This window comes from Oncorhynchus mykiss, chromosome 15 (assembly GCF_057628025.1).
Source record: "Oncorhynchus mykiss isolate SJ-2025 chromosome 15, ASM5762802v1, whole genome shotgun sequence".
Lineage (NCBI taxonomy): Eukaryota > Metazoa > Chordata > Actinopteri > Salmoniformes > Salmonidae > Oncorhynchus > Oncorhynchus mykiss.
This window is the reverse complement of record NC_143036.1, coordinates 32,239,627-32,262,256: the sequence shown is the minus strand read 5'-3', so window position 1 is coordinate 32,262,256 and position 22,630 is coordinate 32,239,627. Positions and strand designations below refer to the sequence as shown.

Here is a 22,630-nt window from a genome sequence, read left to right as displayed (position 1 = left end):
AGAGAGGGAGGGAGGAGTGGGCACCACCTGTTACTGGCATAGTGCCCAGATGTGACCTCTCCGCAGACGCCATGAGGGCTCCTCGCCTCACGGCTTCCTGTATCCATGGCCAGCTCATCCGCTCATCCACATCCCTGTGCGTGCGGTGAGGGGGCGTTGACCACAGGGCAGTTTTCTCCTGCTTTCCTGAAGCCGCTTAGGCCTAACCCTCTCGACCCACACACCATCTGAGGTGCGAAGAAGCAGTGCTTCCCTGTTATTTCTGAGTTTTACTTGAAATCAAAATAATATAGTAGTGGCAACAGCACCAGGTGAGAAAGGGTGCTGTCTGGTTGAGGCTAAGGTAAGGGAAATACTGGTATGAAGAACATATGCAACTGTACCTCACCTTGCCATCATTGAATCCCTTGATCGAGTCATGTGTTACTTGTTTTGTAATATTTCCTGTAAAATATTGAACACATAATGTCTCTTTCAACGTCAGCAACTTCGACTGGCAGCAGGGTGTTGACGCATGTCGTTCGGTGCCATGGCCGAGTTGCCAAGTTATTACCTCATTGACCTTGGGTGGCTTTTTATCTCTTACTAATTCCTGTCATGTCTCTCAGAAGATGGCATGATGCCACGGTTTGCCACCCCAAATAACAACAACATGGTTTACACCCGGACTGCAGAGGCTGATTTAAACGGAGTATACCAAACATTAGGAACACATTTCTAATATTGAGTTGATCCCCCCCCCCCCCCTTTTCCCTCACAACAGCCTCAATTCGTCGGGGCATAGGGATGCTGGCCCATGTTTACTCCAATGCTCCCCACAATCGTGTCAAGTTGTTAACTGGATGTCCTTTGGGTGGTGGACCATTCTTGATACACACGGGAAACTGTTGAGTGTGTGAAAAACCCCAGCAGCACTGCAGTTCTTGACAGAAATGCGTGCGCCTGGCACCTACTACTATACCCCATTAAAAGGCACTTAAATGTTTTGTCTTGTCCATTGACTCTCTGAATGGCACACTCACACAATCCATGTCTCAATTGTCCCGAAGCTTAAAAGTAATTCTTTAACCTGTCTCCTCCCCCTTCATTTACACAGATTTGAAGTGTATTTAACAAGTGACATCAACCAGGGATCAGTAGCTTTCACCTGGATTCACCTGGTCAGTCTATATCATGTAAAGAGCAGGGATTCTTAAAATGTTGTATACTCAGTCACTGTCCCCCGAATAACAGTTGTATGGGGTGAAATCCAACCTCCACATACTACGAGGCACCAGGAAGTCTCCTGCGTTTGAATTGTTTACCACGTTGAATTTGGTGGAATTTGGTGAAATGTGGCATTGATCTCTGTTGTTTCTGATCTAGTTTGTTGATTTGATATATGTTCGTGGCAGGGCCGGGGATGCTTGAGTAGCTGGATTATGGTTCCATTTCTAGAGGTTCGGGTGTTTCTCCTCCGCTCAGCATAGCCCCAAATACCATTGTTGATCAATCAATTCTTATCTGATGAAGTAATTATTGCAAGGGCAAACCTGAAAAACACCAACACAACAGAGTTGTAGGCCTACTTGCATAAATAACGTTTCTATAAACACTGGGCGCCAAGAGACTGCATACAGCGGTGAGGTGGGCCAAGGTTAGTCGTGAATTCACCTCAATACAAACATAATGACGCAGTTACACATCACAATATTATTTCGGACGATGTTATATCGATACTTTGACTCCAAAGCACTTTTATTTCCGTGATTGTCCACCCCCCCCAAAAAACATTTTTTTTTAGCATTGGCTCTCTCTTGTCTCTCGGCCCCTCTCAGACCCACAGTATAGTGAGCAATATGTTTGGAACATCAAATTGCAATAAAATCGCAGTATCGAATGGCACATACATATATAGAATCGTGAGAATCGCAATACACCGGAAAGTCCTCTTTAGTTTCCAGTTGTGTTGAAGTCTTTTAGCAGTCTCTTGGCGCCCAGTGTTAACACACAGGCTCGTTTCTTAGTTAATATTATGTAAGTACCATCTTAAACTGTAAAAATAAAGTGTTACCAAGTCCTATTTGTGTCTCCTGGACCTATGGTAGCTCTTCCTGTTTTACTTTCCGGCAGGTCTCTGACACAGGTCCGTGCCAAGCCACTCACTAAGTCTGGGTGAGTTGGTTCAGAGTTGGCCTGTAGTGCTCAGGGATAGGAGAGGTGTGTACGTTAGCCAAGCGGCCATGGAAACAAGCGTATGGCTCAGCGACCATGCCAGCCTGGTCAGCCTAAAATAGAACACAGGGAGCAGAGGAGTAGCCTTTGGCTGCTGTCCTGTTCCTCTGTCGAGTGCATCAAGTACTCCTCTACCAGTGTGAATGAGTTGCACTCGTCTACCAGTGTGGACAGGAGTCACAGGACAGGTGGAAGACCACAACCTTAAACAAAGAACACAACCAACTTGTAAACTGCGGCCTGATTGTGTATCAGCAAAGAATAAGACTTATTTAGGCTTTGTAGCATCTAGAACTTCTAGCCCTAGAAATGATACCATGCTCCCACCATGCTCCCACTAGGACAGTGGTCGGTTTTCCGAGTCAAGATCACTTTCGCAGTCAAAAAGCAACCTGAGATCTACCGCTCAGATGGTTTTTGAAACATGACTTAACATTTTTTACATTAACCTAATAAAAACATTTCTGTACTGATGAGGTTTGGGCACTTGCGAGGCACTGCGGCGCATAAATTTAGATCATTCGTTTTTGATTTGACTGCTGATGGTACATACACCTGATGGTCATGCCGCTTTCAAGACAACTGGGAAATCGAGAGAGAAAAAACTAGGGCAAATCATGACGTCAGTGATCTTCAGGTCAGAAAGTCTGAGCTCTAGAAAGACGCCTCAGTTTCCTACTTGGAATTCTGAGCCGGATGACCGTTCAAAACTGTTTTTCACCGGTCGGATCTTGTTCCCAGTTGTTTTGAACGCACGGAAGTCGGAGGTTTACGAGTTCACAGTTGTTTTGAACACAGCATTAGTCTCAGCGGCAGGAGGGAGAGAGCAGCAGAGACCGTGAGAGGCGGACCCTCTCCTTCCTTCCCTCCGGTGAGACTGACCAGGGAGAGAGGACACCATCTGCCTCATGCACAAATTCATGTTGGTCCTATGACCAGAGAAAGTGAAATATTCCTTGATATTAAAATAGACCCGATGAGCTGCTAATGATAATAAAAACGCTATCGATGCACTTGGCTACTCGTTCATTGCAACTGCAGTGCGAGTGGAAGTACGGAGAAAGCACATTTTATGTTATGTAATAGTGCTGAATTAAAAACTTCAACGTGAACTCACTCATACAAACAGCAGCTCATTGCTGTATTCTTTGACAGTCTCTCTGCGGTCATGGTGGTATTAGGCACAGTGAATTGAGCTTTCCGATTGGCCAGCGCAGGAGGCAAACTGGATTTAACCACTGATCTCCCGATCCACCGGGTTGGCAGAGTTTGTCTTTTCAAACAATGAAATGGTTCAAAATGAGAGCACTTTGCTTACCTGGTGCACATGGCTTCTAAATCAAGTGCACCTACCGCAATGTTGGCTTTTCTACAGAAGTTTTTGGCGATCGACTATGAATGCCTTGAAGATCGACCAGTAACTGCACTAGGACATTCTGAACACAAACCACAAGCCCCATTTGCCAAATGTGTCCGATAGTAGAATGCCTTTTTTTTTTTTAAGACATTCTACCCAAAAATGCATGAAAATGTAATTATGTTGACAACAAATGTTCGCCATTGCTCTGTACGCCGATGATGAGGAGCAAACGATGCCCTTATGCTCTTGGCTCATTCGCCCCACTGCTCGTTCTGTTAGCAACAAATATACATTAAAACTTGTCACTCTGATCTTTTTCTATTTACCCAGAGTCAGGTGAACGAATGGATATATTTTCCATGTCTATGCACGCTAGTTAGCAAATGCGCTGACACTAATTAGCAAATTCCTTCAAACTAAATGCAGAGACATAAAAATGGTATCCATTAATTAATCTGACTATGGGTAAGTAGAAAAAGGGCTTAATTGACAGTCTTGCACTATCCATTTAAAAGCACGTCTCGGTAGAAATATGTCTATTTTTTACTACTAGTGTGGTTTAACAGTCATATCCCAATAGAGTTCCAGAAACGTGTAGAATCTATGCCAAGGCACACTGACGCTATTCTGGTGGCTCGTGTTCTGGGGGTTCGTGGTGGCCCAACGCCCTATGAAGACACTTTTCTGTTGTTGTTCCCTTTATCTCAGAAGTTACCTGTATCTTATCAGCGTCCTTCTCCAGTTGTCATTGTAGTGGTATGCTTTGCCACTACTTTCACACCATTTGGTTCCTCGCTGGTGGTTGTGCTTCAGCAGCCACGTAGCTGTCGGGGCCTGAGAACCGGTGTGAAATATGACTCCACTGGGCCCCTCGGCAGGGCCTTGCTCATTGAGCAGACATCCACGGGAAAGGCCGGTGTAATTCTCGCCATCAATTACAGTTGCTCTCCTGGGCCCAACGACAGCCGTGAGCCGCATCCGCGTGCACCCACACGCCTTACCGTGGCTCAATGAGGCGGGGCACGCCGGGGAGTAAACGAGAGCGTGCAGCCATCCGGTAAATACCAAATCTATCTCCCCCTCCTCTCTCGCACCATTTCTCTCTGTACCTTCCCACTGTGAGTGATTTTTCTTCCTCTTTTATTCTCTCCCTCTTTGTATCGCTCAGTGTCTCCACTTCCTTATTCTCTATTTTTCTTCCCTCTCTCTGTTACTGTCTCTGACTTTCTCTGTTCCCTCTTTCACTGCTTCTCTGTTGTTCTCGTCCTGCATCCCCCTCTCTCTTTGTAGAAAATCATTTCCATTTCAGATGATGCCCTCTTTTCTCCTGTCCTTTTTATTTCTTCACTCTGTCGTCCAACTTTCAGAGACTGTCTCTCTCACTTCCTTCTTTACCTGTTATGTCCTCGTCTATCCTTTTATTCTGTTCTCTCATCTCTACAGATTGAATTTTCGCTCCCTCCCTGTCATATCATTTGATGCCTGATGAAAAGATGATCGATTACGTCAGACTCTCTGCCATCAAGGAGATGATATGTTCTTGTGAAGCGGAGTCTCCCCACAAGCAGGCTGGCTCAGAAGACGTGACTTGTCCAAATTGGGTCATCCCGTCATCTGAACACCCTCCTCATTTATCCTCTTCATGGCTTCTCCTGCATCGCTGACATTGCTACTGGTATTTCTACTGCTCTTTGACGTCATCACGGATATCATGATTAGGTTTAGACTGAATATGTGTTGGCGGAATCTCCCTAAGCCCCCAACTGAACATAGGGATTGTCTGGTGTCCTACTCATGATCATTGTCAGCTTTGTCATCACATATTCATCATAACCACTGTCGTTGTCATCATCATCATCACCGTTGCCATCATCACCATCACCACCACCTTAATCATCATTACCTTGGGCATCATCACTCTTGTCATCACAGTCATCATCAATACCACCTCCGTTGATCGCATCCTAATTCTCAGGTGACTGGTAGTGGCTGCTTGAATGAGTCTGCCCGACAGTTGTTTTTCACGGCAGACGTATGGAGAGCGAGATTGCGATCACCACCCGCTGCGATGATGTGGCAAAGCGCTGCTCGCCTCTCTAAGCCAAGACATCAATAAAGGGACTGCAACAGTGGCTCCTTCTGCCAAGTGGAGTAGAAGGGCTTTGAGCGCCACAGTGTTTCCCCACGTGAGACTCCTCTCCTACAGAGTTGTTCCACGACGAAGACTTTCCCACCAATTAGATCAAGTGCTAGTCTCTTAACGGTGCTGTCATATTATGGGCGGCTTGTGCAAGCGACTGTTTGAATAGAGATAGGTGCACATAGAATCGCTTTAATCGGAATGTCCCTACTAGGATTTCTATTTCTATGGTGTTGCTAACTGAGTAAGTGTGCAGTCGCTAGTGATCTAGAAAAGGGGACAAGTACACGGAGCGGGGTTAGGAGGGGAAAGGGCAAGCTGCAGTGGGAAAGAGATGGCGTTTCAGCCCGTGGAGAAAGAGTGGGTGTTGCGGCTTTGGGGGGTTAGCTGTTGGGAGTGAAGTAATAGACCATCATGCCCATTTATATTTGTGACCTTTTACCCTTTACAGCTCCCACACACACACTGAACTGTGGAGTGTGTAGACACCTCCTACTACCTCTTCACTTTGTTTACCTTTAAGAGTGCTGAAGGACTTGTTTGGGTTGGGGGGCCCACTGGATTTAGGTTACCCGGGCCTGAAATGCGTTAGTCCGGCCCTGGTTAGCTCGCTAACGCGAGCTAGGTAGTGTATCTATGTAAGTGTTGGTACTGGAGCAGGCATTTAGCTGTTGTAGCTGGTGTGGACAGTGCATATTGATTTAGCCCAATCTGCCTCCTCATTTAGGGCTCAAGGAGATGAATAGCTGACTGCAAAACAATCAGCTGCTGCCACCTCTGCACAATTCCGCCTACCAACCTGACACACACCCACCCTCAACGCAAGCACGCTCAAATGCTGACCACAATGTTGATTTTGTCCACCCACACCAGATGCGATCAGGACACGCAGGTTGAAATATCAACTATATTAATTTGGGGACAGGTCGAAAAGCATTCAACATTTATGGCAATTTAGCTAGCTAGCTTGCTGTTGCTAGCTAATTTGTCCTGGGATTTAAACATTGGGTTGTTATTTTACCTGAAATGCACAAGGTCCTCTAATTAATCCACAGATAAAAGGGTAAACCGAGTTTGTTTCTAGTAATCTCCTCTTTCAAGCTTCTTCTTCTTCATTGGACTTTATATGGCTGTTGGCAACCACCTTTAAGGTGCATTACCACCACCGACTAGAGTGTGGACCTCAGTTCATCTTTCAGTCACCCAATGTGGGTATATACTCCTAAAAACAAATGAGGAGATGGGAGAGGCGGGACTTGCAGCGCGTCTGAGTATATCAAACATTAGGAACACCTTCTGAAATTGAGTTGCACCCCCCCCTTTTTTTCCCCCTCAGAACAACCTCATTTTTGGGGGGGTCTCTAGAAGGTGTCAAAAGCGTTCCACAGGGATGCTGGCCCATGTTTCCCACAGTTATGTCAAGTTGGCTGGATGTCCTTGGCGTGGTGGACCATTCTTGATACACAAGGGAAACTGTTGAGCGTGGAAAACCCAACAGTGTTGCAGTTCTTGACACAAACCGGTGCACCTGGCACCTGCTACCATACCCCGTTCAAAGGCACTTACATTTTTTGTCTTGCCCATTCAAAATCTGAAGGGCACAAACACACAATCTCATATCTCAATCCTTCTTTAACCTGTCTCCTCCCCTTCATCTACACTGATTAAAGGGGATTTAACTAGTGACATCAAAAGGGATCATAGCTTTCACCTGGATTAATCTGGTCAGTCTAAGTCATGGAAAGAGCAGGTGTTCTTAATGTTTTGTACACAGTGTACATACACGTGCGCGCGCACGCGCACACACCCTATTGGCTCTTACACCTATTCTAGTATCCGCTCAATGCCTTCATAAATCAAGCATTTAGTAAATGACTTTGCGCTTAGATCAAACAAGTTTGAGATCAAGTGGAGAAACAAAACATTCAATGTTCATTTATTTTGTTTGAAATACGGCCCGTCAGGATTCAAATGCTTTTAGATCCTGGAAGTAGCACCGGCATCCGGTTCTCCCAAACGTGACTAATTGCATGTCTGTAATAGAAATGTGTCTCCTATTACACGTGATCCTCACTGACAAGTGTAGCAGATATGAGCAGGCGTGTCATTGCTAGTATCCATTGTGTGGTGACAATCAACCGTCTTGGGACCTGGAGTAGTCTCACACCCATGCCCAACGAAGACCTTGGTTGGGTAATAGTTATCACCTTAGCTATGGGAGTGTGTCATTTGTGTTGGTCTGTGTCCATGGTCTGCCAGACAGAGAATGTCACAGTACGTTAGGCAAGCGCACTGACATACAGTACACTACAAGCAGCAACAAAGTCCCTTTCATTCATTATTGCAATGAGAGGTCCCGGCTCGATCTGCCAGGTTATCTGTGACTCAAAGGCAGCTATTTCAGGTGACATTACCTCAGGTCTTATTCAAAGCTCTGTAGCGAGATGTGCTGTGAATCAAGTGGTGTCCCTCACCATGAATTATGCAGGACTTTCTCTCTCTCTCTCTCTCTCTCTCTCTCTCTCTCTCTCTCTCTCTCTCTCTCTCTCTCTCTCTCTCTCTCTCTCTCTCTCTCTCTCTCTCTCTCTTTCTCTCTCTCTCTCTCTCTCTCTGCTATGTAGGGGTACAGTCAGAAGCAGGTGACGAGTTAACAGTTGTTTTGAGTGCGGCAAAAATCATGTTTCATTGACAGCATGGCCAATGTTGAATGTTTATAATTTTAAACTTGGAAAAAAGCCCCTTAATCCCAGATTTGGGACCACACAGCTACTCCACTGAATAGCAGGCTAGTGATTGCTTTGCAATGCTTACAGTTAGCCACTGTCACTGATTCCTTCCAAACCACTCATTGTTGAATTTGTGATTTCCAACTTGTTGTGTAATGTTTATGGCCGATGAGCACCGATACGCACCATAATTTGCAAATAAATTCATAAAAAATCCTACAATGTGATTTTCTGGATTTTTTTTCTAATTTTGTCTGTCATAGTTGAAGTGTACATATGATGAAAATGACAGGCCTCTCTCATCTTTTAAAGTGGGAGAACTTGCACAATTGGTGGATGACTAAGTACTTTTTTGCCCCACTGTGTATATATATATATATATTTTTTTACATCGTTTGCTAACTGATACGTGACATGTATTAATGCCTAAATAACATTTATTTTGCCAAAAATGTGGGGCTCAAAATTGAATGACCGGTCGCCACTGCCTCGGTAATTCTCTTGCCCATTAAAACACGTAATGTGAAAACGTGCCTGATATTCCAAGAATTGATTCTTGTTGGGCCCGGCCTAGGTTAAAGTTTTGCGCGACATTGTAGCCTGTGTAGGCCAACACATGGCCATTGCTGTGGTGAGAGAAAGAAGCGCACCTGTATCTCTCACAGAACTAGAATAAGATTCACTTTCCCTCTCTGCTCTGATCGACATGTCCCTACAACTCTCACCTCTCCAGCGTTGCACTTCATTGCCGCGGTAACCCTGATAAATTGAAATACATTTACCAAAGTTATAGAATTACTCCTGTCTGTTCAGAAAGAAATTCAATCTTTCAGAATACTACACCAGGAGTAGGCCTATAATTTAGCCACAGCGGATCAATAGCATATTATTATTTGTTTTTGTTATACAATATGTGAGTCTCCACACACCTAGGTCTATGCTATTGATGGGTTCAAGAAAAGGTTGTTTTTATTGATCTCAGTTTGTCAGTGTCAAAGGAGCCATTTCGTTCATTTGTGAGATATTAAAAAAGATTCTGCTAAAGTCTCCAGTCATCTAAAATAATCTACATTTGCATGAAATGCATTTATAAAAGGCCCATGTATGCAAGCACCTCTACTCCACTGCTCTATGCCAGCACGCAAAACCGGTGTATTCAACTTTTTTTTCTATTACCTCAGAGGCCCCCAGGTCACCCCCCTCCCGGCACCTCCCACTGGGGTTAGTGTTAGTGTTAGGGTTGGGTTTAGGGTTAGGAGTTAGGGCTAGGTTTCGTTTTAGGGTTTTGGAGTTTAGGTTAGGGAAAATAGGATTTTCAGTTGTTTGGTCCCCTTAAGGATAATAAAATAAATGTTTGTGAGGATTGGTGTGCGTGTGTGTGTGTCTCGTGCATACAGCTAGTGAGTTATGCTCATGAGGGCCACACTTTGTACAGCCTACGATTTAGATCTGGCAAAAGCTTTCCAGATCAAGAACCATAATCCACTTTGCTGCAATGCCCCTGCAATGCAACATCCTTTGTCCTTAGTCTCTCAGTGCGTGTGTGTGTGTCCCTAGTGTCGGTGTGTATGTGCGTGCGCGTGTGTCTATTTCACCATTGCGTGCCAGCAAGAGAAAGTGAGAGGACCGTGGTGGAAGAAACTCAGATCCCCTCCTCTCAGCTCATGAAAAATTGCTGGGAAAGGGCAAATATTTGAGCGCAGCCGATAGAGCGCTACGGTTAGTCCCTAATACATACAGCTCAATTCTCCCAGGTGCTCCAATGCGGTCTTCTCCACTGAAGCAAACCTGCCTGGAAAAATGCTTACAGCTGTAAGAAGAGTGAGAGAAAGAAAAAGAGGAAGAGAGAGACACAGGGTTGATTGAATGAAGTCGTTCTTAAATGAATCGCTGCTTTTGCCCGCCGTCCAGTATTATAGCTGTGCTCATAAATGTAAATGGGACACGCACGGGTATGTATCCGATTTTAGATGAGCTCATAGTGTCTGCCCTGCAGAAACATCTAGCCTCTTGCCGGAGTGTTCATCAGTTAATTTATTTGCCTCATGTAACCTCACAGAGATATTATTTAATCAAGAAGGGCATAGAAGTTCATTTGAGCACCATCCAGTCCAACATGAAGACATTCAGTAGAGCTCAATCCAACATGAAGACATTCAGTCCAGCTCAATCCAATATGAAGACATTCAGTCCAGCTTTACATGATCTCCCATTATTTTTGGGCCCTCTAAAGCTTCTTAGGGCTAGGGTCCTTTTTCCCCAATTTCCGCCTGAATGACGTGCCCAAAGTAAAGTAAAGAAAATCCATTCCTACACTTGTGACGACTTCACCAACGTGACCACAAGATCCTGGCCAAGGTGGGCCGCAACCTGCACAACCAAGCCCACCATCCTCTCTGGCTCATCATAGAGCAAATCAAAGCCCACTTCTACCGTGCCTGCATCATGCGCTAGGGAAACCCGCTGTACTCGGTCCACGACAACCTGGTGACGACGGAGCAGAATTTCGACAGCCTGCTCATCCGGGCCGACCACTCCCGCCGGAAGCGAGGCGTCAGCTACTACCTCAACCGGGGCACCATGCTGCACGCTCACATCTCGGCCCACCAGAGGGAGCTGGGTGTGCTCGGGACTGGACCGCTTCCTGCTGGCGGGCGAAGTGTAACCGAGGGACGAGATTGACGCCAGCCACTACCCCGTGTTCCATCAGATGTTGGGCGTGCGCCTCTTCTCTAACCACCAGGTCAGTATTGGGCTTTTCACACTAATGAGCCGAACCAAGCCAAGGCAAACCAATCTGCACTGAGTTGACCTGGTTGTGCATCCACCATAGTTTCTGGAACCCTGCTGAAAAGGACAATGTGAAGAAGAAGAAAGAAGAAGAAAAATCGTAGCAAGAGGACAGCTTGGTTCAGGTGAAAAGGGTATAGGGTTGTAGTAAAAGAGAACTAGGGAACTTCAGTATCATGTCCCCATAAAGCTTTTGAAATCAAAACAAATGCTGGTGGAGTTAAGGTACGGGAACATTTAAACTAAACATAACACTGCCTTGAGTCGCTACAGTTTTATTGATTAGCTTCTCCTCCAGACCACAAAGTCACGGCCTTCTGTGTAGGGTCACAACAAGGCCAAAGAGTTGGACTCACAATGTAGGATGAATACAGTATCCCATTGTTACACAACAGGGAGCACTACAGTTTTATCGATTGCATATGCTTTGCTGAGTACTGCAAAGACATTGAGAAGTAAACTTAGATACACATACAATAATGCATTCTACATGAAGTCCAATCATCAGCCATATTAACAGCATTAGCAGCAGTGTTGTTTTGAAGAGTTGTCTCTGAAATATGTGTGTGTGTGCATGTTTTTCAGCTGCTTGCCAAGGTTTTGAGCGGAGAGGACCAGTCTCTCTTCGAGAGCGGGGTGAGCCAGACCCCTCAGAAGCAGGAGACCTGAAACAAACCCTTGACCGTATGGTCAGACACCTGTTTGGAGAAGGTAAACAACGTTTCAAGTTCATGGATGCCCACGTACCCACAATATTGATACCCCATGGTAGTCAACATAATTCTCCATGTAGCGTTCACCTACCAAGGTTCTGTTCCAATACTTCTTCCCTTCCTTGAAATGGTCTGGCATGACTGCATTGGTGAAAGCTTGCTAGATTAACTCTTATGGATTATACTGTCCTTTTAGAGCAATGATTACTTCATGGGAGGAGGGAAGGATACATTTAAAATTATTTTAACAGGCCCATAGTCCTCTTAGGTCATTGGTCTCTTGAAGGAAAGGATACAGGGAAATGTAACCTTTTGATAATTTTGGGATCAGTCCCTCGCCCTTTGTCTCAACCCGTCCTTTCCTCTCCTCCATCTCCCTTCGTCCTTCTCATCTCTCTTTTCTGTGCCAGAGCTGGAGATCCGCTGGGTGGAGTGTTAGTTCCCATTCACACATCCCTCCTTTGAGATAGAGGTGCATTTCCAGGATGACTGGCTGGAGGTGTTGGACTGTGGGGTGATGGAGCTGGTGAGCATGGCTGTTGACACACATGCAAATATACACAGACAAATGCACACACTCATGCACATTGGGCCGCAAGTAACCTAGCGGTCAGAGCTTTGGGCCAGTAACTGAAAGTTTGCTAGTTCGAATCCCCTGCCAACCAGCCGACTATGTAAAACATCTGTCGAACTGCCCTTGAGAAAGGCACTTGACCCAGGGTTACCGTCAATAATGGCTGATCCCTGGCCGTGACCTCACTCTCCAAGGGTGTCTCAGGGGAGTGGGATATGCAATAAACACATTTCCATTTCACACCTCACACTTGTACAGGTTACACACTTGTACATGTGTGAAACAGGACAAATATAAGCACCCCCATATGTGCAAATACTCGCACACGAACGCATACACACAGACATACACTCATACACGCTTGCAAACACACATGCCCGTACTGTATACACAAACATAAACTCGTACTGTAGGTCTTGCATACACTTACTCTTTCTCTCTCACACACGCACGTACGCATGCACACACTCTTACACACATGCTTTAAAAAATACTCTTGCGCGTGCACATACACACACACACACACACACACACACACACACACACAAACAACCAAAACAACAGATTACTCTTTACAGATTTGGCTCTGCGGTACTAAAGAGATAGCTCTCGCGGTTTTGCCCTTGAACAAAGCTGTGTGCTGACATGCCTCAATAAACATCCCACTTGTCTAGAAATCAATAATACATGAAATGGACGCCAAAACAACATGACTCCTGTTTAGCTATAGTGTTTGCTCTCTTCCCACACAACGAAGGCTGTTGTGGCTGAGGTCGTTGGGGTCGAACCTTTCTCCTCCGTCTTCGACCCTGCTGCAGTGCAGTCACACTTCCTGCCTCCACCAGCAGATGGCAGTGTTGTGCAACTGAGGGGTGAAGGTGAGCCTGGGGGTGGTGCGATTCTTGTTTGGGGAGTGTGTGGACGGAGACACTCTCTGGGGCCCCAGGGGACGGGGTCTGGTTCAGCGGCCCAGACAGAGGCTTGTTTCCAGGGGGAGAGGACCTTGAATGACCCCCTCACGCTTCAGCAGTAGCTTGCAGCCAGCGAGCCTTCCATCCCTAGACTGTTACTAAAGGCATTAAAGAAGAGGGAATATGTTTGGAGATCTCCTGATTCCAGCTCTGCACTACAGTGGAAAAACCCTCTCAACACTCAGCTCCTAGCCTTTCACCTCCAGACATATTGATTGAACAGTTTTGTCCAATTGGCTCAGGCTCTGCCTGCTCGTGACACTGTTCCACAAGTGCCTAATTCACATTGTAGAGCCAAACTGAGCCCAGCCAAGCTGTATTGGGCTGGCCTGGTTACGCCTCCACAATAGTTGCTGGAACCATGATGTAAAGGACAATGTGAAAAGAAAATATATGGGCAAGAACGGTATGCTTTGGGTCGGCCCTATAGTGTGAGGCAAAAGACGTTTCACATTATAGGGAAAACTGTTTAGATACTGTTTAGACTTATATTGTCTCAGAAGCCCAAACTTCTAAGATACCATTCCAAAGCCCGGGAAAGTTCTCAGAAAGACAATAAAAAATGATGGAGTATGGCAGAGTAGATGGAAAGTGCTGACGCTGCGTCAAAACCAGAGACGTTGTGTGTACAAAAAAAAAAATTTGAAAAAAAAAACATGCATCAGATAGATTTCGATTGGAAAGGTCAGTTTTCTGTTTGTTATGATTCGGGAAAAGTAATTCTACTCTGTGAGCAATGCTACTCTATGTGAGACGTCCCTGAGTTTAATGCGAGAACACTGGCAGGTTTAACCCTGTTGTGTGGTTTTAATTAAGCCGTCTTATTGTTCTATTATGAGCTATGCTGGAGCACACCGTTGAATGGTCCAAAACAAACAACTCCATTCCAATCTTGTGCATCAGATTCTAAAACATAAGGCTCCATTCCAAGATTGTGTGTTGGATGCTACAAAACTAACGGCTCCATTCCAATATTGTGTGTTGGATGCTACAAAACTAATGGCTCCATTCCAATATTTTGTGTTGGATGCTACAAAACTAACGGCTCCATTCCAATATTGTGTGTTGGATGCTACAAAACTAACGGCTCCATTCCAATATTGTGCGTCGACGACATTGCTCTCCCTGAGTGCTGAGTGCTTCTTCCAGCAGGCCTTAGTTGATGGGCCCGGAGTTTGGAAGTGTGTACACTTGTTGGTGCAGTCATCATCTGGCTTATTTTGGAACCTACCGCCGACTGTGCTCTCTGGCATTTTGAGGGAGTCAATAATTGAACACCCCTGACCTCATCCCAACAAAGACACTCTGTTTTGTTAACCCCCCCCCCCCCCCCCCCCAAAAAAAAAAGGAGAAAGGAAAGCATTTGTTCCACATTTTGTTTTCTCTCTCTCGCTTTCCCTTTCTTTATTTCTCTCCCTCTTTTACAAATCTCTCTCGCTCTCTCTCGCTCTCCCGCCCCCCCCATTTTCATTTTGGAGCAACTCAACTGGAGCAACTTTCGGTACAATTTAGCCGGATGCACTGTAAAATCAGTGATGCGTGCATCCAAACCCATTTCTGACATGGTGCCTCCTTAAACATAGCTTTTTGTCAGGGCAATGTGAGAGTCTCTCTCCTTTTTTTTTTTTTTTTTTAACAAAAGAGACGTCCCTTGCAATACTATTTATACTTCATCTCTCAATTTAACGTAGGAGGGTCTGTGCAAAAAGCCTTTTGTCTTTATGACACTGCTACTGGGGTTAAATTGTTGTATAAAACATTTGTCATGCCATTTTCTGTTTGTTATGATTCATAAAAAGCAATGCTACTCTGTGAGCAATACTTCTATCTTTGAAGAACTCATGTTGAACCCGCGGGATGTAGTTTGGGGGTGCTGCGATTTTTCGCCAACGGGCAAATATTGGTCTGCTAATACAGGACTAGTAGCTCTTTTTTTGGTATATATACAGTACTAGTCAAAAGTTTGGACACACCTACTCATTCAAGGGTTTTTCTTTATTTCTACTATTTTCTACATTGTAGAATAATAGTGAAGACATCAAAACTTTAAAATAACACATATGGAATCATGTAGTAACCAAAAAAGTGTTAAACAAATCAAAATATATTTTATATTTGAGATTCATCAAAGTAGCCACCCTTTGCCTTAATGACAGCTTTGCACACTCTTGGCATTCTCTCAACCAGCTTCACCGGGAATGCTTTTCCAACAGTCTTGAAGGAGTTCCCACATATGCTGAGCACTTGTTGGCTGCTTTTCCTTCACTCTTCGGTCCTACTCATCCCAAACCGTCTCAATTGGGTTGAATTCGGGTGATTGTGGAGGCCAGGTCATCTGATGCAGCCCCCTACTTCCCGCGGCTATGGTTGAACCCCTCATTTTTTATGTTAACTTTGGAAATTGGTCAATCGTAATAGGTGAGTGTGTTGCTGGTGTGATTAATACTATATAATGTTTAATATTCCTTGTTTTATTTGTGTTTGTATTTATTATTGCTTCCCATTAGCTGCTGCCAGAGTCTATTTTGGACTTGGAAACTGTGACGAGACCCCTGGTGGCATGTCTTGTGGGGTATGCATGGGTGTCTGAGCTGTGCACTAGTCGCTTTAACAGACAGCTTGGTACTTCCAACATGTCAATCCCTCTCACTAAGACAAGTGGTGATGCAGTCATCCTCCCCTCAGCAGCCTCCACTGTTACATTATGACTTCCAACACCCCTGGGACATTGTACATTAGCAGCAGCACCACAACAACTCAGCTACACAATGGTAGGGATTATCTGAGCGGGTCTTGGGTCACTAATGAGTAATTGTCTCTCCTGGCCAGGCAACAAAATTATTTGGGTGGACTCCGTCATTGCTGTAGAGCATCTTCCGTTTCCGAAAAGGTGTCAAAGTTATCTATAAAAGTTATGCCAACAGAGCTACAGTAATCCTTTATTTTTTTTATATATTTATTTTTATTTATTTTATTTCACCTTTATTTAACCAGGTAGGCTAGTTGAGAACAAGTTCTCATTTGCAACTCCGACCTGGCCAAGATAAAGCATAGCAGTGTGAACAGACAACACAAAGTTACACATGGAGTAAGTAAACAATTAACAAGTCAATAACACAGTAGAAAAAAAAGGGGAGTCTATATACATTGTGTGCAAAAGGCATGAGGAGGTAGGCGAATAATTACAATTTTGCAGGTTAATAACATTGGAGTGATAAATGATCAGATGGTCATGTACAGGTACAGGTAGAGATATTGGTGTGCAAAAGAGCAGAAAAGTAAATAAATAAAAACAGTATGGGGATGAGGTAGGTAAAAATGGGTGGGCTATTTACCGATAGACTATGTACAGCAGCAGCGATCGGTTAACTGCTCAGATAGCAGATGTTTGAAGTTGGTGAGGGAGATAAAAGTCTCCAACTTCAGCGATTTTTGCAATTCGTTCCAGTCACAGGCAGCAGAGAACTGGAACGAAAGGCGGCCGAATGAGGTGTTGGCTTTAGGGATGATCAGTGAGATACACCTGCTGGAGCGCGTGCTACGGATGGGTGTTGCCATCGTGACCAGTGAACTGAGCTAAGGCGGAGCTTTACCTAGCATGGACTTGTAGATGACCTGGAGCCAGTGGGTCTGGCGATGAATATGTAGCGAGGGCCAGCCGACTAGAGCATACAAGTTGCAGTGGTGGGTGGTATAAGGTGCTTTAGTGACAAAACGGATGGCACTGTGATAAACTGCATCCAGTTTGCTGAGTAGAGTGTTGGAAGCAATTTTGTAGATGACATCGCCAAAGTCGAGGATCGGTAGGATAGTCAGTTTTACTAGGGTAAGTTTGGCGGTGTGAGTGAAGGAGGCTTTGTTGCGGAATAGAAAGCCGATTCTAGATTTGATTTTCGATTGGAGATGTTAGATATGAGTCAGGAAGGAGAGTTTGCAGTCTAGCCAGACACCTAGGTACTTATAGATGTCCACATATTCAAGGTCGGAGGTCAGATGTGTAATGCCAGAAGCTTGCTGAATCTTTTGCAGCCGCGTCCCAGCTACAGCACAGGGCCTGAAATAATTTGCTGTTGTTTGGAGTCTTTCAGAGCTAGAATCAGTTCTTTAAAATCCCATTTCAGCAGTTCTGAGCTAGCCCTCCTAATGCCGTTTTGACCCCACATGAACTACGATAACATCAGGACACAGCAGCTGTCATAGAACGGTAGGAAGCAGCCTTGTAATTTCCTGTACTCGTGCTCAAGGATAGCACAAGATTTCTCATCATAGAGCTGCCAATGATGACAGTTGGTGAAATGGCTGTGAAGGACGGTTATTTTTCCGCCTAGAGGGGTTTATAGTAGTCCCCTCGAGGACCGTTGGGAGGTGAGACCCGATAGACCCGAGCCAGCCATATAATCCATTGTGGCTGACGGGGGCGGGGTTTCGCACCCTCACGGTCCAACCCAGGATCACCCTGGGTTGGAAACGGGGTAGAGGCCGATGGCACTGCAACCTCCGAGCCCAAGGGGGTGAAGATGTTTTATGTCTGGATTGGGCTTCCTAAAGCCAAAGAAGCCATGTTCACCATTGACCACTGCCTTCCATTAGGCTTACGATGGATGATGGGATTACATTGCTGGATAGAGTGATCGGAGACTGGGGCATGCGCTAAGTCCTCTAGAAGCGTCGGTCCTGTTCAATTTTCCACATTCGGAGGAGACTGTGAAGCACAGGCCAGTCAGTCAAAGAATGGTGACAGGGCTGTGATTCTCTCACCGTATTAGAAGTGTAGAGATGGTGGAAGTGCAATGCGGAAATTTGCTTGCTTTGGCTACACAGCTGTATCCTATAGTCCTCCGCAAGTAGGCAGTTGTTGAAAATCTGGTCGGCCCACAGTGTCCCAGAAAAGAGGCATAGTGAACACAACTCCTACAACGCAGGAAGCATTCAGCTCTTCCTCTGAATGGGGAGGCCTCCATCCAATCAGCTATCTTCGTTAGCTTGATGGCTAGCAGCTTAGCTTGCTAGCTAAAGTTACCAAGTCTGTCAAGCAGGCTTTAAACCGTCTGTTAAGCGGGATTCCCGGAACAAGAAATAGCAGTCCTAGCTGTAAAAAGATAACTGTTGTGTCTTAATGTGCTCTAACAGATAGGTGTACACATACCATCTTCTTGTATCCACTGAAAACTGCATTTTTTCATAAAGGAAGCACTCAAGAGCTTCACTTCCTGTTTACATCTGGTAAAAAAAAGGTGCTATCAGAATGGGATTCATATTTTCCAGTTTCGATACCGGGAATAGTTATATTTATCCTAAGAGTCCCGAGAAATACCGCAAGTGCCCATTTTAAAGCGCTTAAAACCATTTCAGAGCAAATTAAATGTAGATTTAGTAATAATAGAGTAAGTATCATTGATCACCAATTACATTGTTGTGAATTGCGAAACAGCCTGTTCATGAATTCCAAGCATTATCATGTTCCTCAGCAGTGGGCTGTCTCAAAACAGAGTGCGCTCAGGATGCACAGAGCGCACCCAGAATATAGAATTGCCGACTCATACAAACTGTGTAATATTAGTCAAATTACAAAAAGTCAAGTGACTAAAGTTCCCTAAGCTTGCTAGATAACCTCCTTCAACGAATGACGAATACCTCCTATATTTGTCAAAATCGAGTTGATGATTATACAGATAGCAGATCGGCTCATGAATAATGAGGAGATGATGACAATACACTGAACAAAAATATAAACCAAACAAGCTTCAATGCCATACAACACTCCTTCCGAGGCCTCCAACTGCTTTTAAGTGCAAGTAAGAGCATGCAAGTAAAGTGCATGCTCTTCAACCGATTGCTGCCCGCACCCTCCCGCCTGACTAGCATCACTACTCTGGACGGTTCTGACTTAGAATATGTGGAAAACTACAAATACCTAGGTGTCTGGTTAGACCGTAAACTCTCCTTCCAGACTCACATTATGTATCTCCAATCCAAAATTAAATCTAGAATCGGCTTCCTATTTTGCAACAAAGCCTCCTTCACTCATACTGCCAAACATACCCTCGTAAAACTGACTATCCTACCGATCCTTGACTTTGGCGATGTCATTTACAAAATAGCCTCCAACATTCTACTCAGCAAACTGGATGCAGTCTATCACAGTGCCATCTGTTATATCACCAAAGCCCCATACACTACCCACCACAGCGACCTGGACGCTCTCGTTGGATCGCCCTCACTACATATTCGTCGCCAAATCCACTGGCTCCAGGTCATCTATAAGTCTATGCTAGGTAAAGCCCCACCTTATCTCTGCTCACTGGTCACCATAGCAACACCCACCCTTAGCACGCACTCCAGCAGGTATATTTCACTGTTCATCCCCAAAGCCAACACCAACACATGGCTGCACCATACCCAGTCATGTGAAAACCATAGATTAGCCCCTAATGAATTCATTTAAATTGACTGATTTCCTTCTATGAACTGTAACTTAGTAAAATCTTTGAAATTGTTGCATCTTGCGTTTATATTTTTTGTTCAGTATAGTTTAAATATCAAGGTATCTCAATGGGGACCAATTCTGTTATAAAAATATCCATATCTACTCTAAAACCGCTTGTTGACCACACGTTATCTACCCAAGCTCTCATATGGGAAGCAAATACGAGACAGCACAGAGAAGCAGGGGATATCTTGACATGCATAGGCAAGAGACGTGCTTTGGTTATGCAACCTATATACAGTATTACAGAATAAAGTTAGGTGTTTTCATGCGAGTAAGGATTTTGGGTTTCAGTGGAATTGGGACTGGATAGAAAAATAGCCAAGGCTCAAGGATAGGAGGAGATAACAATTCAGAGGCATGAAGAGAAATGGAAGCAGACTTCATGTCTATGACAGAGATGCATATGTAGTGAATTTTGCATAGACCTATCAAATTTGTGACTGTCTGAAAACTCACAATGACAGCTCAAAGAGACACATTCTTTTATCTGCTATACTGTAGGGATTTCCTGTAGGGTTTATTAACTGCATTTGGGTCGCTTGTGTAGTTCGGCAGTGTCAACTATGTGTGTGCTTTGAATTTATGCAGACTTTGTGTGAAGTAAATACGCTGGGCTAAAGGCTTCCATGCGACAACCTGTTTGTATAATGTGCTGTTACATTTTTTTTGCTAATCGTATGCTGCTGTGGAATTGCATTAGTGCCGACATTGGGGAGAAATGTTGTAATTTCCCGGGTTTTGTCCTAAAAAAAATCTGGGAAATGTTCCCGGCACAGGCTCTATTATCCAATCAAACCCACACACAGTGTTTTAAATTGTACCAGCAATGCAACTTTGTGTTTTTAACAACTATTGTTGTCAAACATGATTGACTTGATTATGTTATAAATATAGTTGTGATTATTTTTCTTCTCACACTATTAAAGTGTTTTCATCTTTGAAACCCAGTAGCCTTGTTCATCAGGGCACACCATGGCAAAAGGTTTTAAAGAGCGTTGCCACGCAAAAACGAACACCAGCATTTCTTATTAGACACGTTCAAATAGTATGTCCGCATTTTTTGTCGTTCTGGAATGTTTTCTTCCCTTTCGTGACTTTTGAACACAGATCCTTTGTGTTCTACTGTTGACTATCTTCATGTGGCTGTTTGTATGTAGAATTGACAGCTGGTTGCAGTGGGAAATATCATCTGTTCCATTGACTGTAATTGGGATTGTTTATGGCTCTGTAGACCCTGATCATTCCACCTGCAACGCTCTCACTGGGAAAATGAATAGGCATGCAAAACTGGGGTGACACATTATGTCGCTATGAACTCCATCTCTAGAGCCATCAGCATGTCTGGGAGGGAGCACCCCGTCCACTTTTTAGGGATATGGCTAATTCAACCTAGCTTTCTTTTCCGCTGAAAACCGGATGTGGGAACTCCACTCAGGCGTCTTTTTACGCCTGCTGCGTTAGGATGGGGTGGGGGTGTGTGTGTCTGTGTGTCATTTTAATGGGACCAGTCCACACTGGAGTGGAGAGTGATTGCATATCAATGGAAGTGTCCCTCTGCCCTTGGGCTCTGTTGCCATGCTCTTGACATTAATGCATGGGAGAGGCTTTTTATTCAATGACTTTGTCAAACTACACACACACAAACCACGTGCCCACATATGCACACACAGACCCACACCTGCATTCTCTCCTTTAAGTCTCTATCCCAAGTTCCCTCTCTCATTCTTCCCCTCTTCACTGCAGGGACTTTGTTAACCGCACCCTGCCACTCTCATTCCCTATCTCTCTCTCTAACACACACACATGCATACAGACACCCACACTCTTACACACTAGCTCCTCATTCTCACTCTCTCAACTCTGTCTCTCTCCCTCTCCCTCTCCCCCCATTTCTTCACTGCGGCAGATCAGTGTGCCTCCCGTTTCCAAGGCAACTCCTCATTCCGTCCCCTCACACACACCCACCCTCACACACTCACACATGCAGGCACTCCCCCTTTCTCTTTGGAGCAGTGAGACAATAAGAAAAAGCTGGCAGAGTGAGAGCGAGAGAGGAAAAGAGAGCGATAGAATTAAACATGTAGCAGGGGTCTCTCTCCAGACGGGACCAGCAGCCGGGATGCCAGCGGGGGTGGGGGGGGGGGGGGGGTTGTGGGTGTGTGTGTGTGTGTGAGGTGGTTATTTATTTGTCTCTCGAGCGTGACCAGCCATATGCGTAACGTGGACGAAGCGTGCCACAGGCTTGGGGTTAAGGGACGGATCAAAGGAGGAGGGATGGATGGATGAAGTAAGGGAGGGGGAGATGGGGTCTCCAGTCTCCATTAGTGCTGGCTTAGTTATTCATTAGAGCGCCGGTGTGTAATCCCCTCATTCGCATCTATTCCACAGGGAGCTGAAGGGGGGACAAGGGTGTGTGTGGTGGAAAGGGTGTGCTACTGAGGGTCTCCCCAGAAACCGGCCACAGCATATGGGACCCGGTGTTAATGACGGCACACGTCCCTCCCCCCTCCGCCTCAGGTTAGTCACGCCCCGGAGGGCACGAAAGGTCTTCTGTTGTGGAGGGGGAGGCACCGCCAATGTGATTAAAACCGTGTTCGGGTGACAATTAACGGCCCTTCAAGTCCCCGTGCCAGAGGGCCCGAGGGCTCAAGG

General features: G+C 45.1%; 1 protein-coding gene across 1 annotated transcript in view; it reads left to right on the top strand.

Moving 5' to 3' along the window:
• The window catches only part of fars2 (phenylalanyl-tRNA synthetase 2, mitochondrial), a 119,771-nt gene that overhangs the window by 216 nt on the left and 96,925 nt on the right, over positions 1-22,630 (top strand). Inside the window, 7 exon segments of the mRNA XM_090199015.1 lie at positions 67-145; positions 10,730-10,779; positions 10,782-11,059; positions 11,061-11,183; positions 11,816-11,888; positions 11,891-11,941; positions 12,354-12,469. Of these exon segments, the coding sequence (XP_090055141.1) occupies positions 67-145; positions 10,730-10,779; positions 10,782-11,059; positions 11,061-11,183; positions 11,816-11,888; positions 11,891-11,941; positions 12,354-12,469 (770 nt within the window).